We start from the raw sequence: 18062 nt of genomic DNA, 5'->3' as shown, positions 1-18062 counted from the left end.
TGGGGTAAGAGGCTAAAGTTAGCTTTCGAGTCTTTTATTTCTACGTATATAACACCCTTAACTAATTTTACTAATATTAATTATTAATTTAAGCGTATTTATATTACTCAAACAGATTAATTTAGATGGGAAAGGGGGCAACTAAGTGCAAATTTTGTTGATACAAGCGACTTTCGTCAAAACATAAACATAAGTCAAAACAAGCGTAAAATTTGTTTTAAAGCTAGAAGGTCGTACCTGAAATGGATGTTCAAGACCTCTTTTCAAGTTGCAAACGCGGTGATTTGCAGAAAGTACAGTAAGAACAATATTTAACACATTTTCTTTGTAATATTTAAATTGTATTTGCGTTGTGACTTGTGAAAGTTGTGTGAACAATATGTTGAAACTTTCGTTCGCTAGGATGTCTCACCATAACAGAGAGAAGACTAAGCAAAATCAAAATATTAGCTTTCCAAGATGCAACCGCCAACGGCCTAAATATTAGGAATATATTAAACCAAGGAAATAACTCATAATGTACGTTGTATACATTTTCTTCTTACATATTTCGTGCATGTATCCTGTTGGCGTTTTTTCAAATGATTTGCAATTGAAATTATTCACGAAATTACACGTATCTCTATACTGTTGTAAAATTATTTGACATGCTGAGTTTTAGTAACTGCTTTATCAAATTATTACTGAAAGGGCTAATTCTAGTACACCATGTTTGGCAGTTTGTCGGTACATGTGTACATGTAAATACATTTTGTACATGTAGATGTACATCTGTCCAAATGTTTCTCCTACATTGTGTACATGTAAATGTGTATGCGCAAATGTACACATTAATGGTGTGCGTATTCTCAAAGGAAGTGTATATATGTATTTATTCTAGATGTAATTTTGTCACACAGGAAAAAAAAATATTGGGATAGTGGCACTTAATCATATATTTGCTAAAAAGATTGTACTAAAGTATCTTTGGAACTATGGAAAAAATAATGTTATGTACATGTACGTGTACTTATGTAGGTTACTCAGTGACAGTACATGTACATTTAGTTTAAACATAATTTATTGAAAAATAACACACATTTTGAATATACAGTACAATATTCAATTTACAAAAAAATCAATAGGATTTGGCAACAAGCTTACCTGACAATACATTTATAGTTCATACATGTACATGTGTACATGTGATTTTGTAAAGAAGTCTTTTTCAACATTGGAAATTTCTGTGGAAAATTTTATTACATACAAAGTTCCTAGGCCAAACTGTTGAAATTATTATGTTAGATGTACATTGTACTCATTGGTGCTTCAGTAAGAGAAGAAATATGATCTTGGCTATACATGTTATTTTCAAAATCCCCTTTTAATGTCAGTAAAAATGAGAGGGACCATTACATGTCCATGTACATGTATGTTAAGGGTGTTTTTAGTAGGATGATATTTTGTAATGTTTATGGTTTGTTTTTTTATATTACAGTACATGCTTGCACTTTAGAACATGAAGATTTATAAACTAAAGGGAATTGAAATTATTACAAAGACATGAGGGATGATTGTAGAGTTTTTAATAAATGCGCTTTGAATTGTTTTTACATGTACTTGTAGGATCTGTATATACAAATACATTGTTTTTATTTCAGATACTTAGTAGAGCAAAAAGAAGTTGAACTTAATGTTAGAGATAAATGGGACAGTACACCACTGTATGTACATGTATATTAAAAATAAAATATTGTAATTTATTTGTCTTGTAGTTTGCAACTCATATTTTCTATGCAATAAAACATACATCAGATGTGTTTTGTGAAAATTGTAAAAGTAACTGCATATAACTCAGGAAACATTGCCACTAACACAAACATTAAATCTTTGTATGGTACAATTATGCATAAAGTGTGCATGTTCATTCATTCATTCATTTCTTAATTTCCTCTCACAAAGATTAATGAATACAATATATCAAATATTAAGTAGCAGTCTTTGTAAGAATCATGCAAAATTGAAAAAATATGATACACCCCTAAAAAGGCGATATATTTTTACTTTTGTAATTAAGTTGTTTTATGGGTCTATATTATGAAATGTGTAATTATTCATTCAAATCTACCTGCTCTTAAGAGATAATCAACATTAAAAATCCTATAGATTCTATTTTATTTGAGTGTCAATCACAGAGTTATCTCCCTTAATTTTGAAATCTACAGTGCATTCTATATACTTTTTATCTCCTATGAGCACGGGTTATATGAAAAACCAAATGTTAATTTCTGTTTACTAAAGCATTTTAAACAAAATATCAAAAATGAAAATATGTAGGCTTTCCAACCATGTATCACATTTTGCATGGTTCTTAGCTGGAGTGCTACTTACATGTAAATGCTATAAACACACATAATCAAGACAACAAAACTTAAACACTAATTATAAACTCAACATGTACACATAATCAAGGGTAATTTATGATAATATACATGTATGGTATTGATGCTATGGTATGACAGCTTGTATCACTCACATCAATCACTGGGATGTGTTATATAGAGATAAATGCTGCACAACATGTGCATGGCATAACTTAGCATGGGAAGATTGCTCCATGGTTTCTAAGAATGTATTCAGCTCATGTCCAAGCATAATCTGAGACAATGTCTCGTCATTGTTCTCAGAATAAACAAAGATCAAAGTGTTCAATAATAATGGCCCACCAAATATATCAAAGTTGTTTCATGGCTACACAGTCAATACATGTATTTATATATACATTGCCAAATTGTTTGTTACAAACATTGTAAGTATCAGGTGCAGAATTTGGAATTACAGTCTATAGCTTAGTTAGTAGATACACTCTCTTGACCTTGATAAATGTTTTGGACTTATACATTACATTGCATTGTAGAATATTTCATATACTGGTACCAATGGATACATTGTCATAGCAACTTAAAAAATAAACATTATTTTCAGGGTTACACCTTCATTTAACTAGCCTACTGTAAAATATACATGTACATGTGTATTGAAATATAAGTTTAATTAAATATGTTTATCAAAACATCAGTTATGACAATGCACGATTGATTAGTTTAAATTTTTACATACATGTAAATGTTAATTAGCCATTCAGATTATAACACTTAATTTCTCAACTTTTTTCATTACTGTCTTCTTTCAGATATTATGCATGTCTCTGTGGTCATGAAGAATTAGTGAAATTTCTTTTAGAGAATGGTAAGATATGTGTTAAAATTCAGAGTAAACTTATACTCATGTACATAACAAATAACATGTACTTTATCCACAGGTACAAAATGTACATGTACAGTGATATCATCTTTCTAAACTATACATAGGAAAATGAGGAAATGCTGTCTCTATTACATGAACATGTACATTTAGAACACATATATTTTTGTATTACTATTCATATATGGTACTATTCAATTTTAATTAGTAAACCAATTTCTTGCTCATACTTTGTACATACCAATTTCTTGCTTATACTTTGTACATACCAATTGAAAGCTTAAAAGGCATTTAATAATGACTAACAATTCCTACACAACAAGTCCTGATACACAATTGATGATGTGATGTGATCAGTTGAGTATCCGGAATGTTTATTATTGCAGTCACCTACATAATGTACCAGACCTGTAATAAAACTGCAATTAATTTAGACATGCATTAAGTTTTTGTATAATGTATTGACAGATGGATAGACATTCATTTGTACAGTGGTATTTCACATTTACTTTCACAAACAAGGGGGCAAATCAAGATCCTTTGATGTCATTGTACAGTCTTGATGAATATGATCAATTAAATTCCTTTTACCAGCACAATGGGATTATAGTAGCTGTATATACAATATACATTATGTCTGTCCATTTGTGATTCCTTGTAGACACATCCCTCATACTGCTGGACAAATTGCTTCTATAATTGATATGATAAGATAAACGTATATTGTAAGGAAATGTAAATGTGCATTAAAAAACACTTTTTTAATTCAATAAACTTTGTAGGAATTATTGAACTTTTACAGTTTTGTGCATTTCAAATTTTTCTATGGCATTAGGTATTAGGCATAAAGGTATTCACTATTCATACCAATCTGGTTGATTTTAGGAGCTAAATGCCAAGCCAATACTTTTGATGGTGAAAGATGTCTTTATGGAGCATTGAACAACAGAATCAGAAATCTACTGAAAACATATAATGCTATTTCTGCTAAAACTATGAGGAGAGATCAGTATGAAGAGTTTCTAAGAAGGTATAAAGAAAGTGTACATGTACAATGGAATTGGTTAAAGCTGAACACTGAATAAATATAAACCAGATATCTTCTGGAGTCCTTTTATGTCAATTTTGATGCAATTTGACATGTACATTGTATTAACCAAAAATCTGTCTTACTGACGAAAAAAGATCATTTAGTGTGATATACATATATATACAGCAAATACAAGGCACAAGTACATTATATATGAATAATGTGCTTGGTTTGACAAGTGCATCTAAGTTGTGTATTTAAAAAAGTTTTAAAAGTACACATTGTGTATTTAAAAAAGTTTTAAAAGTACACATGGCCATACATGTAGTTCAGTGTAGTGATGGTTCAAGGTAAATAAATTATTTCAAATTTGGAATGAGCTTCTACCTAATTCATTTTAATTTTCTTTGTTTGGATACAGTCTGCCAGGATCAGTAAAACACACATACATGTATTATAAATTAAATTATACACTGGCACATATTATTTTCATTGCTGTTGACAGCAGTTTATTTCAGAAACAACTGGATGAAAGTTGTACAATGCCCGAAGAATTGAGAGGAAAATAGAGAGAGAAAAAGAAAGCATACTCAAGGGTTTGAAAAACATTTTGCATCTACTTGTATTAGCCTAACACAAATGTTTCAGACTTGTCTGATATCTGTTTCCCACCGTAAGTTTTAGAAACTTTTTATCCTTGTATTGTTAGATTAACAGAAAGTGGTAACTACAAAGATATAGTATTTAATGTTCATGGGGAGAAGTTTCCTGCACACAGATGTATAATAGCCTCCAGATGTAACTATTTTTCTGACCTATTCAGGACTAGGTGGAAGGACAAGCAAGATATTGTTCTTGGTCATCACAAGGTAGAGATAAGTTGATAAATGTCTTTTGTACATTGAAGGTAATTCTTTGTCCATCTGTTTGTTTTTCTGACTATCCATAACACCAACTAAGCCTATGAGAACACATATTCTATATTATTTTATATAGTGTAATTGGCATGTGGATGTTAGATATGCAGGATATTTCATGGAGTTTTAACAAGGTTAATTCATTATTTTTTGACCTGGTAAAATTTCATATGCAGTGAGGATTAAGTCCAAAGGTGATGGTCCATATATCAAAAATAAAAGTGGCACAATCTTATTAAAAGCCAATTTCTCATCAATATGTGGCATGTGCCATAACAAAAGCCCAAGAGCAATTAAGGAAAAGCTTTTAATTAGATTGAGTTTGATAGTGATCTGCTGTTACTATATTAAAAAAAGCATGATAATGTCTTGCTGTTACTATATTAAGTAGCAGTCTTTATAAAAATCAGACAGAAGGTGATACAAGCATATCAAAAACCTGTCTGATTCAGTTTTATTCCTTGTTCAGAAACAGTTACTGATCATAAAACCAGTTGTAGTTTTTTTCGTTTGGTTGTTGCGCTTTTGAAATGAAAATTATATAGATTGTACATGACATTGGCATTTTGCAAGAGTTATTGTTCTTGATTTGTTTTGGTTTGGTTGTTTCTGGTGGGAGATAAATGTATGATTTTCTAAATGGTGCAAATCTGATTGCAGAAATGATTACTGTTATGTTAATGTATAGCATATGTTGACTGAAAAAAACGTTGTTTGTTTAGTGGGTTTTTTAGACCATGAATCACATAATCGTTGGTAGTGGCTGAATTTTATGTTGACTGGTACTTAAGACAACTGTGATAATTACATGTACCTGACTTACTTCCACAAAATGTACTTTTTGAATAAGTATAGAATAGAACTTTGATTGCTTTTTATACTTGTACAGTAGTATCGTCACGAATATGACAAACTATCTGCTAGTATTCTTATAGATTTATTGGAGATTAAGAAACACCCTGTAACATAATAAACACAAACTTTGACATTGACAAAAGACAAAGACAATACATATAGCATGCAATTCACATACAAAGATAGATAACTCTAATTGTCTCTTGTTACTTAAAATGAAAAATATAAATCATTCTGTCAAGTCAATTCATTTTGAAATTCACCATTTATCTCTAAATATGTTTTACTCGTATACAATGTACAAAAGTACCAAGTCTACTTCTTGTAATCAATTAGTTTGCAAAATCTTATTATATATAACACTTCATATCACTGATCTACGCTCAGTCACTGAAATTGAAAAGTACAAGTTAATTATAAGACAAACTGATTACAGGTGCTTAGCTGGCTGCATCTCAATTAGCCAAATTCTCTATATATAACTTATACAGGATGTGAATGAAATTAATAACCTCTTCATATCTATATAGTTGATTATGTCCAATATTGCTAGATGCAAAACCAAAGTATTAATATCAAAATAATATATTCTGTATATTTAGATTCAATATCTGAATCTTTACCTATAGTTATAGCTATATCTCAAGTGCTATAACTATTATACCAATAAAATACTTTTAAGTCTAAACTTTCATACCAATGAAAAGAATATCTGCATTCATTCTGAAAATCATACGTCTTTCATACCAAAAGATAAAACTATAGAAAGTAGAATGCATCAGAACAGAATATAAGAAATGTAACTAACCTTTAAATATGAATATCCATAACTAGAATAAATTGAAACTGTCAATACGAAATGTGAGACTGGAAATTCAATATGTCTCCTCAAAGAAAAATTGTAAAATTTAACTCACAAAGGAGTTCACAAATAACCAATTATTAGAACAGAGAGAATAAAGGTCCCAGGATGTACAGTGTGTCTAAATGAAAATCAAAGTACTGAAAGTCCTAAAAGTCATAGTCTAAGTCTGATATGCATCTATCAACAAATATACCTATTTATAATATCTATTCATATAAAAAATGTTAAATCATATCAAATCCATATATATAACATACTTAAAATATTGAAATAAAAGACTTGATGAGTCTAAAGGATGAGTTAAGATATTCAAGGTAACCTTGTCAGTGAAAAAAATATTTTTAAACTTTTTTTCAAATTTTGTTTCCTGAAAAATTTCATTTTTATCAACTGTAAACTATAATTAAAACAATTACCGGTACAATATTTTACTGAATGGCATTACAAAAGTTTACATATGCAAGTTTAATTCTTCATATAATTGTAGATAACTCCATTTGCCTTCAAGTCCATATTACAGTACTTATATACAGGTATGTGAAAAAGACAATTAATTGGGTGTACTAAAATATCAAGTTTAAACCTTCAACTATAGTACACATTGTCTATTCATATCTTTTAACACGGCGTGACACATTCGTTTTGTAAACAAAAGAGATATCTAATTAGTGTAAAACCATGCTTGCACTTCCACAATCATTGTAGTGAACGAGTCACTTTTCATTGTATTCATCGATTGTAAACGCTTACGTAAATCATTAAAGCAACAAAGTCACTAATACTTCTAAAGAAACATCTCTATTCTATTACAGTCTAAGGGTACTATACATGAGAGCACATAGAAATGTCAAATATTTTGGTCAAATGTTAGGATCTCCCACATAAAAGAAGGTGTAAAGTGTATTGTTTGCATTAGTAAACAAATACATAAGACTTCATAACCAGTACCACTGTTGAAGTTTGGTATGAATTACCTGGTTTTAAATTATAAAACAATTTACTGTAAAGAGGAACTGAATCAAGAATATGATAATCCCATTGGCAATGAATGTGTTCAAAATACCACTTGGCTGTACAACACATATAGAATGACAGTTTCGGCCACAGTGATTTTGGCCAAGCATTGAAGGACATGATCACGCTAGCAAATCAACATTGAAATGTCATTCACAAAGAATGAAATGTGTTTCAGAGGACTGTGATTTGTTGATGTTTTGATAGACTAACTTCAGTGACCTAATGCAGCATTTCCACCATGATCACATGACCTACATGTAGATCATAACGTGACTACATTTTGATTTTGATATGATTTTACTTACCACGTAAGGAAGGTTCCTATTTAATTTGAACTGTGTGGCACCTACCATTTTAGAAAGAGGGGCCAAAAAGGGTAAAAATAAGTGTTTTATGAAAACCAATGTGGAATGTTTTGTTTCTTGTTTTCGATTTTAATTATTCTCTTTTTTATTGTGTTCCTTATTTAATTCTGGAAAACAAATCTATCAGGACATCTTATGTGCTTTTGACCATTTTCAAGTTAAAGGGAGCCCAAAAAATTCAACTTTTTTATTTTTGGCCAATTTCGAAAATTCTTTTTTTTTTTATTGCATTCCTCTTAAAAATCCTTTCCTGCTTTTTCAATCAAATTTCAGATATCTCTTAGGGTTTTCGAATTATAAGGGGTCAAAGGGGCCACTCCTGAAAAAATTGACTTTTTAATTTTTGGTCTGATTTTACGTTTCTAATTTAATTTTAAATTTAAAATTTTGTGCAGTATAGTATTCAAACTATTTGATGTGTCCATGATGAATTGTAAGTCCTTATGCTTAATTGTATCTTAAACTTTGTGTTCACACTGTTCATGGTTCAACCACTGTAGTTGTATTATGCTGCACTCAGTGAAGCTTTTTATTGCCATTTTTTACAATGAACAAATGGTGAAAGAGATTTTAAATTTGTGTTGTCATTAATCATTGTTTTCATTTGGATGTAATTGACAGGGAGATTAGAGACTCACATTGATGATATAGACGACTGCCTTTTACTTGCCAAACAATGCCAGCTTATTAAACTACAAGATTTGATTGTGGACAGAGTGAAAAAGACAATATCATGGGGTTTGTTGGTTTATTGATACACATTTGTAGAATGGTTATGAGAGGAACAGTATGTTTATTACCCCAAGGTACCAGCTATTAATTGGGGCAATGTAGTGTCGAGAGGTAATGAATTTACTGATTTCTAAATGAACATTCAACAAATGTTTATTATCCTGAACCATTAAGATGCCTTTATAATCATAATGAATAACCATATATGTTTGTCACTAGTCATTTGAGCACACAGTATCAGGAATCCCAGCAAACATCTGAACTTCTATAAGCCAATGAAAATCAGAGGGGCAAAACTTTGCAAATTTAGATGTTTCACTATTGCCAAATGAACAGTAAATCCTGTTGACGTAAACAGAACCCTCTGGTCCTTTGGGAATAAAAAGTTAAAATGTTTACACTTGATTTACAGTAGAAAATAGATACAGAAGTTTGATAAGGCATACTAATCCTCTTTTATATGACGTTACTTTACTAGTTAATTGAGCTGTATTAGGCCCATTTGAATGTTTGTTTCTAATTGTATACTCTAGTACAAGTTAAACTTGTTATAATTGAAGAATCCAGCAAACTTGGTGTAAAAGTGACAACCCTAGTGATAGAACAGCCTCTAGACAGTCAGGATTTACAGATGGACCTAAGTAGATTGGCTGATCTAGCATTACCTACAGAACTATGTACATATGTAAGTTCGTTACAGGTAGCATGTTATCTTTTTAACATATCAATTCTATCTCTATTGATTGATGTTATATAGATGCTATTTGTCTATCTACAAATTGTGCTCCAAATGCATTAAAGTACATGTATTTGAATAAGACCGGAGTTATTGAATAAAGGGAGATGTTGTATCATTGATTAAACCAACCTTTTACTAAAGTTATTTTTATTTTCTAGCCAGTTTTGTGCTGATGATAAATAAATATAAGCTGATTTGTTTTTTTGAGCAATGAAATTATGTGTGTATCAAAGTTGATAAAATGAAGAATTTTTGTCTTGTAGTTTCTTGATCTAAGTAAAACATTGGAGTTTAAACCACAGATTTTTTTTTCAATAATTTTGAAAATTTAAAGACTGTGATCTTTATTCTGAATTTCAAACAGAAAATCTGCTGCCTCTTCTGAACAGTTTTTTCTCTATCTGAATGAAAAGAAGATTGAACCTAAATTTGAAAAAAAAAGTATTCTTTTTACCGGTATAAAGAAAAATATCTGGGACCCATTCATAAATATAACAAGTTTAAACATACAACAGTATTATTGTAATTTTTTTTAAATTTTTGCATCGAAATACTTCTTTTCTATCACTATCATGATTATTTATTTTATTGTATTTTAACCATTTTTGCTTTTGTTCCCATTTAGATGTGCGGTGAACTTCCATTTGAGCCAGAGTATGAATCTGTCTATCCAGATCTATGTTTTTCTGTTGACGGACATAATTTTCTGTGTCACAAGGTAATGGAACAATATGTTCTGTGGATTAAAAGTTAGATTAGTTTAATATAAAAATACATGTGTATTAAACATATTTGCAGCTTGAGATAAATCACCACTCATCAATAATAAAATTTCAAAGAAGTTTCATTTTTAACTACTTCTAGATTATCCCAAATAGTATATAAACACAAAAAAATAGAAACAATATAGTTTTGTCAGTTTGGTTACTGGTAGGATTCTCATGTGGAGTGTAAAACCCAAAATTGTTTGTATACTTGAAAAGTAAGTTGACAATGAAGATTATTTATGCTAATCTTTGTGTAAGTAAAACAAATTCTTATTTGAATATTTATACCCTACTGAAAAGAGCTTTTTAATTTACCCCCAATAAAAAAAACATTGCCACAAGATCTTTTCTAACTGCATGTTCATTTACATTTCAGGTATTTTTCTGTGAAAGAAGTGACTATTTCAAGGCTATGTTGCATGATCATTTTGGAGAGAACGACACCTCTAATGGCAATGTTCCTGTTGTCAGACTATGTGAAGTCAATGCTGATACGTTCACAAAGATCATGTACTACATCTACCAAGACAGTTGTGAGGTATTTTAAGAAGCAGAACATAAATTAATGATGTTTCAACCATTAGATCTTTTTAAAAAAATTAAGTGCTTTTCAAAGTTCTTGGTTCGTGGGAAAGTTTTCTTTAAAACCCTAAGAAGAAAGGAGGCATTTTTTGTTTACCTTTTCATGACCCTAAAGATGATGAATGTGGTTTTTACATTGCTCACAATTACTCGGAGATTGAGGATGTACATTTTTTTCTTTATTTTATTGATTATTGGATTGTTTTAATTTTTGACCAGGCTGTTCGAAATAACCAACTATGGGGTAGTTTACCCTTCATGAACCTTGAAATGATTTATGAACAAGCAAAAACTGCCCCTAAATTGGTTATGCAAGGATAACTTAGTCAAAAATTCAAAACAATCCTTATAATTTAATTTCTTATCTATTAAAGTCGAAATCAAAATTAATCTCTTCATCAAAGCCTTATTTAATTGGAGTTTTGTAGACTGGGGACCGATTAATGTTAATGATGTCACAGTACCAAGTTATTTTATGGAAAATAAATCTTGCCCAGAAATAAACAATCAAATCAAATTATATACATGTACATGTAAGTGCATAATGAAGCACCTTAAAAAAAGATGAAGGATCTGAAACCAAGAAATTATTTTTGTTGGCCTCATGAGTTTGTAATTCTAAGATTCAATGTAAATGAAGATATCTAGACAAAATTTTGCCCAACCAACATTGAATAAATTGAGTGCATGTTATATGAGCTCATTGATATCTGTATGAAGTAGGTAGACAAGAAAACGTCATTTGTATGTTGTGATACTTGAAAAATAAAAGGTCTTGTTAGGATTCATTCTTCCATTCAGAGGTTTTTCCCCACACCTTCCACCCTTACAATTTCATTTCAGGTTTCCCTCAGACATTTTTACTAGCAGACAGCATGTACCTATACTTATTAATATTATAATTCAATTATATCCCAACTCTGAATTTAACAACTACTGGTCACAGTCTCTTAATAAGAATCAAGCTAAAATGAACACCTGTAGACATGTTCATTTTACGAATACGATACTCAATATCAAACACTTAAATTAAACCCACAGTATGATTACAGTACTCAAAATCTATACTACATAAAGATGGCATATTTCTTCTATTTAGTTTATGCAAATATTCTCTTTTTTCTAACTTTGTTGAACTCTTGTAAGTATATTATTAACTTTACAGCTGACAGAGGATACAGTCTATGATGTTTTGTGTTGTGCTGATCTTTATTTACTTCCTGGTTTGAAAAGACATTGTGCTAATTGTATTGCCAAACATCTAAATACCAGTAATGTAGTCCAGGTGACAAGAACTGCCAGATTATTTTCGCTGCCAAGACTAGAAGATCAGTGTGCTGAGTTCATTGCCAATAATATAGAAGAGGTAATGTTGGTTTTCACATCAAACTTGAATAAACATCAGAAAAATAATGCAAAAAGTATGTTAGGATTGATTGCAAACACACAAAAAAAATGAACCTGTTGAAAAAGTTTTCATACAATATGCACACAATGATTTCCCATTAATTAAAATAGGCACTTCATATTATTCTTTACCAAAAAAATGAATTAATGCAATGCCTTCAATTTCAGAAAGCAGAGGGCAATATTTGTCTAGGAGATAAATGTAATAATGCCTTTCTAAAATAATATCTATCTTTTTATAAATTATAATTATTAAATTATTCTTTTTATAAACAAATCAGATCCCCGTGCAGGTCCAGGTGTTAAAAGAATAGGCCTGCAGCAGCGCTAAGATTGTCGTATAAGGCGACTAAAAAGTGCTCAGAAACCTAGCCAGGGGCTAGGTGCTCTGCCCACAGAGCAACTGGGATGTGTGCCCCAGGTGGTGGAATGGGGTACCCCTGGCATGTTACATGCTGGGGTTGTCAGGCTATAATACGGAAAAACTGACCGCAAACCATAGTGGTGCACCGTGTTGGGAAAGATGCCACATTCCTCGCACGTTAAAGAACCCTGCTGTGGTATTCGATAGGAGTAGGAACCTTTGCGCTCCGCCACAGGAGGCTAAATTGCCCTACCTTACCCATCCCCCCTTTTTCCAGTGGCAATCAAAATTTGTCGACCCTATTATCCTTGTGATCCATCCTTTTTTTTTTCTTCATTTCATGTTCATTTTATCATCCATTTCATGTTCATTGTCTGAATATAGCTGAAATATTGCTGCTCGGACGTTAAACCCCAACAAACAAACAAACAAACAAACAAATCAGATACAAAAATCATAGATTTTAATGTTGTTAATTTTGGCCTCTCAAAAGAAAATGCCATTAGAAAAACATGTTGTGTTGTATTACACTGGTTATATATTAAACATTATAAGATATCGTGAAGGCACATGCAATTCTTTCTGTAGAACTCCAAAAATCTCAATGTGTGCTTTATTCCAAATTAGATTAGGTATTTCATTGAGATTATTGGCTTCTTCTCTGTCAAGTTGTCCATTTAAAGATAAATCTTTTTGTAAAACTTTTTATGAGCAACTCGGCAGGTGTTTCTAGAAAAGCAGAGGATGCTTATCCTACCTGTGCATCTGGTCCATGCTCCCAGTTTTTAGTGGAGTCCGAGTTGCTCATTTACTTTAGTTACTTTGTATGTATGATTTTAGTTACTTTATGTTCTTTGTTGTGTATGTCTGTTTTCCATGTCTGGTCTTTGTCCCTGGATTACATTCTTTTGATTACCGCTATAACCTTGGTTCCCTTGATTATTCTATATTGAAAGATAAAAAAATGAAATGGTCAATTAAAAGACATGTTTTAAATTTTATCTCTATAACACCGTTTTGTAATATACAATTACTTGTTCTGAATAATTGTGCTTTATGCTATAAAAAGTTAATATATTTCAATGTTATGAAATTTGTTCATCCTAATAATAAATCTAGGGCTTTAGAATGGCATCTTCAAGTTATTCATGGCAGGTGAAACTTAGCATAGGGAAATATTTGAATACTTGGCAGGTTGATTTCTGTAGTAGGAAACTTTCATGCTGAAATCCGTTGAGGAAAATAAAATATTTTAATAAACATTATAGAACTGTCTGCGCAAGCCACTCTGTAATTAAAATATTGCAAATTACTTTCCAATTCTAGATTTTGGATCAGGCTGACTTTGCCGAGTTAGTGAAGCAGGATGCTTCAGAAGTGAAGGGTAGACAAGAAACAGATTCCATTGATATTATAGACAACATCAGATTTCACATTACCTTCAGTATTCAGACATATGGAGACATGTCTGAAGCTAATGAAAGGCTCAGGCGTATTGACAATTTATTAGAAGAACTTGAAATAGAAGGGTAATTTATTATATTGAAAATGAATGTAATGAATTCCTTCGTGTATGTTTATGCATGACTCTTTACATTTATGTCTCATTTAAACATTTTCTATTTACTGATTTCAGTTAAACATTTTCTATATACTTATTGGTAAACCTAGTGAAAACTATATATTGAGGTAAAATAACTTTATATGTCAGCACTTACTTTCATTTTAGGTGTTTTTGATGATGAGAACACCACATGGTTGGACTTTAATGTACTATCCGTCTGTCTGCTGGTTATGGTTTTTTTTTGCCATTTATTGTGCAATAATGTAAAGTTCATGTGAATTGAAAGAATAAAAAATGCAATTCTTTATACATGATCAACATTCATGCAGACATGTTCTGATATATTAGTAAATTTTTCTTGATTAGTTTCTCTATATCAGTGCAAATGGAGAGATGATATTTCAAAGTTTGTTATAAATGATCAATCACTAATGTCATAATATGTTCTTCAATATAATTTTCAGGATTTAGTTGATGATATTGACTGTAGGTATTGTACTTGTTCTGATATCAAGGCAATTATAATATACTGAATTAGATATCCAAAGCATAGTGAATTACTGAAGGTTGATGTTACCTATTACATGTCCAGTGCTTCAGATAAAATTGCTTTTGACCATAGAGTTAAAATTCTGTTTTTTCCCCTCTTTTTTTTTTGAAGAAACAAAATGATTTTAGGCTTTTGTGTTAAACAATTCAATTACTTAAAACCTTATTCTTCCAATCACTCTATAGTAATATGGTAAAAAACCCTCTTAGTATGCACTGTCATTATAATAAGTCTTATGTGCGTTAAGTGCCATAGCATGATTAGTATTTATTTGCAGCTTCTCTTTACCATCACAAAATGGCACCAACGTATGGGAAATCAATCAAATCACAGTTAATTTGAAGCAATTTATCAAATTGTTTAATATTTAGATTTTCTATTCATTCTGATATACTTATTCCAGAATATTTCTGTTAAAAGTTGATGAGTGCTTTTAAGCATAAAAAATATTTTCTGGGTACTTTTTTGTGCATTTGTCTGCCACATAACTAGATTTTTATACACCTCTGAATACTATGAATATGGTATGATGGAAGCTAAAAATATCAAGGTTTTATATTCAAATCTCACCATCACTACATTAATAAAAATAAAACTATCTTTTCTCTTCCTTTTTCATGTTTTGCTTCATATTTTTTTCATGATGAAATCTTTCGAATTTTGTTTTTAAAAAGAACTCTACCATATGAAATACATTATTTTTTAATTTCAAATAATTCGTCAACTATTGTTTATAAGCATTTTATGACTTTATTTTAGTTAAAACAAAAGAAAAGGTCTTCACAAAAATTCATTAGTTTAATTCAGCATGCTTGAATATTAAATTTTTGTAATTAATCAGCAGTTATCATTTATTAGCATGAGACAATTATATTTATTTTTATGGAGTAAATTGTTTACATCGTGTCTCTTAAACCTTAAACTAAAATACAGTCTATATTTCAAAACAAACACAAGCTCTCGTTTATGTAGGCTGTTAAAGATGTCAGATCGTTGAAAGGTCAGGTTTAAAACGTTTTAAATAGTGTTATTGCTACAACACTGGAGAAACTTCTTCAAGACTGAGATGAAATCGACAGTCAGATTTAAGTTACATAACCAATATTCTTAGACTGAAGTTATGTAGTTTTTGTGGCAGGAGGTCAAAACATTTGTAAGTCTACTTTCAATGAAAATTTGAACTCCTTAAGGTTTCTAACTATTGAGATGATATTATTTCCTCTCAGGTATGTTTTGGTATATAATCTCATTAAAACTTTAGTCAACCAAATTCAGATATGAATCAACTGAGCTCTTTGGAAAGATAAAATGACTTTCACATTATATTAAGATGGTTCTAATATTAATTAGTTTCAAAATTGTTTTAATATTAATCTTAGTTTATGGAGGTCAAATGTATTTTAAATTCAGTTCACATGATTTTTTTTATAGGAAAACTTAAAGCTAACCAACAGAGTTAAGTGGCTGATTTCAGTTAAAAAAAACTATTTTTTTACTTAAATCTATTCCCTTTAAAATTTTTCGAATGAAAACAAAAAACTTGGTTGAATTGAGTTAATTTCACTTATTAGTTAAGTGCTACTGTCTTAATTAAAGTGGTTATTTTGATGGTTAACAAAAGAAAACAGTTACAATTGTGAAACCATAAAATATTTTAAGTGAAAGCTTTTAAATGCCTTGCCATAATTATGAAGATTCACATGCACTCCATGAAATGCACAGGATAGATTCAAGTGCTTAATATATGACTATTTACATAATGTTAGCTGTGTTACTTTGTACACTGAATAAAACTACTTATTGATAACAGACATATTCTTGACAATACAAGGAGTTTTTATTTCTAAAGCTTTGGTTTTACGGCCAATGCAGGACATACTGTTGAAACCAGATATGAATGTTTTCCTTTTTTTTTTTAAATATATTGATTCTAGATATACATTAGCAATATTTCTAATATTAGTACCTTGTTTAGTTTGTCTCCTTTGTTTATATAAGCAATTGACGTTTATTACAGTAGTCTTGAATTCATGGACGTTCATGAATTGGAAGAAAAAATGATTATTAGTCTATATGAAAGCTAAGTTTTCTATGTTTAAGTCATTACAGTCAGATACAAGTACAAAAATCAATTTGCAGGTGGAATATATATAAACGTCGGATCAAATTGTTACAGGGAAGATATGTAAACGTATAGAAAGGTCTGAAAATATATAATATAATATAGCCTAGCTGGCCGAGTTGTCTAGGGCGCTGGACTTTGTGCACGCGGTGTTGCTATGGATGTCAGCGGTACGAGTTCGAGTCCCGCGGAGGGAACGACCAAAAATTTGCATCGCAAATTTGACAGTTCTAATATCGTTGGGAATTTTTTAGACCTTTCTATATATATATATATATATATATATATATATATATATATATATATGCTAGACCTTTATATATATATATATATATCCACACTCTGTCTCACAGTGTATTTAAAAGTGTTTATTTTGTTTCCTTATATCATAGAAATTTAAAAGTGACAGAAAAATAAAACCAAGAAGTTATTTAGTAAAATAGACGTAGATGAAACACAAACGTTCGATTCTTTGACCTTTACGGATATTTTTATGAAACGTTATATAATTTTTGTTTGTTTGTTTGTTTTGTTAATATCTTGCTTACTATTTTAAATTTTTTTTAGCACATGTGATACGATTTTTGTGTACATTATTTTTTGACCATATTATATGCAGGATGAATGTTGAAATGTTACGTTGTCATATATTTATTGCTAATAAGTTTTATATATTTATTTTGTTGTGTATTTATTGCCAAAATTTTTTCATGTATTAAAGAAGCCAAGCCAGTGAAACCTATAGAAATAGCATTTCAATTAAAACTATTATCGAGTTGCAAACTGTCACTTAAAACTTTTTCATTTGTTTAGGTCCGTCTATGTTCATTGATTTTGCATTATATTTGTTACGTTCTGCATGGTGAATAAGTGACATCAAAGCATCGATAGACATCAATGATTATACTTGTATGTACTGCAAAATGAACTGTATATAGTTTTG

The 18062-nt window shown here is 30.3% G+C and overlaps 1 protein-coding gene across 2 annotated transcripts; it reads left to right on the top strand.

Annotated features, from left to right (window-relative positions):
- The first annotated feature begins 144 nt into the window (after window positions 1-144).
- On the top strand, window positions 145-17797 carry LOC148629717 (ankyrin repeat and BTB/POZ domain-containing protein 1-like). Of its 2 annotated transcripts, none has more exons than XM_088556086.1 (12): window positions 145-298; window positions 1641-1703; window positions 3173-3228; window positions 4129-4273; window positions 4983-5142; window positions 7398-7443; window positions 8914-9030; window positions 9585-9709; window positions 10389-10481; window positions 10907-11068; window positions 12278-12478; window positions 14210-17797. In XM_088556086.1, exons 1-12 carry the CDS (start codon window positions 243-245, stop codon window positions 14414-14416), a joined length of 1431 nt encoding a protein of 476 aa, XP_088412212.1. In that variant the 5' UTR covers window positions 145-242; the 3' UTR covers window positions 14417-17797. The 2 variants fall into 2 exon arrangements, with proteins under 2 accessions (XP_088412212.1, XP_088412216.1); XM_088556090.1 differs by lacking the exon at window positions 145-298 and adding an exon at window positions 306-519.
- Window positions 17798-18062: the final 265 nt, after the last annotated feature.

The sequence above is a fragment of the Perna viridis genome, chromosome 1, assembly GCF_037379345.1.
Source record: "Perna viridis isolate PV_CMFRI_1.1 ecotype Kerala chromosome 1, ASM3737934v1, whole genome shotgun sequence".
In the NCBI taxonomy this organism is placed as follows: Eukaryota; Metazoa; Mollusca; class Bivalvia; order Mytilida; family Mytilidae; genus Perna; species Perna viridis.
Note: the sequence above shows the minus strand (reverse complement) of the source record. Positions and strands in the feature narration are given on the sequence as shown.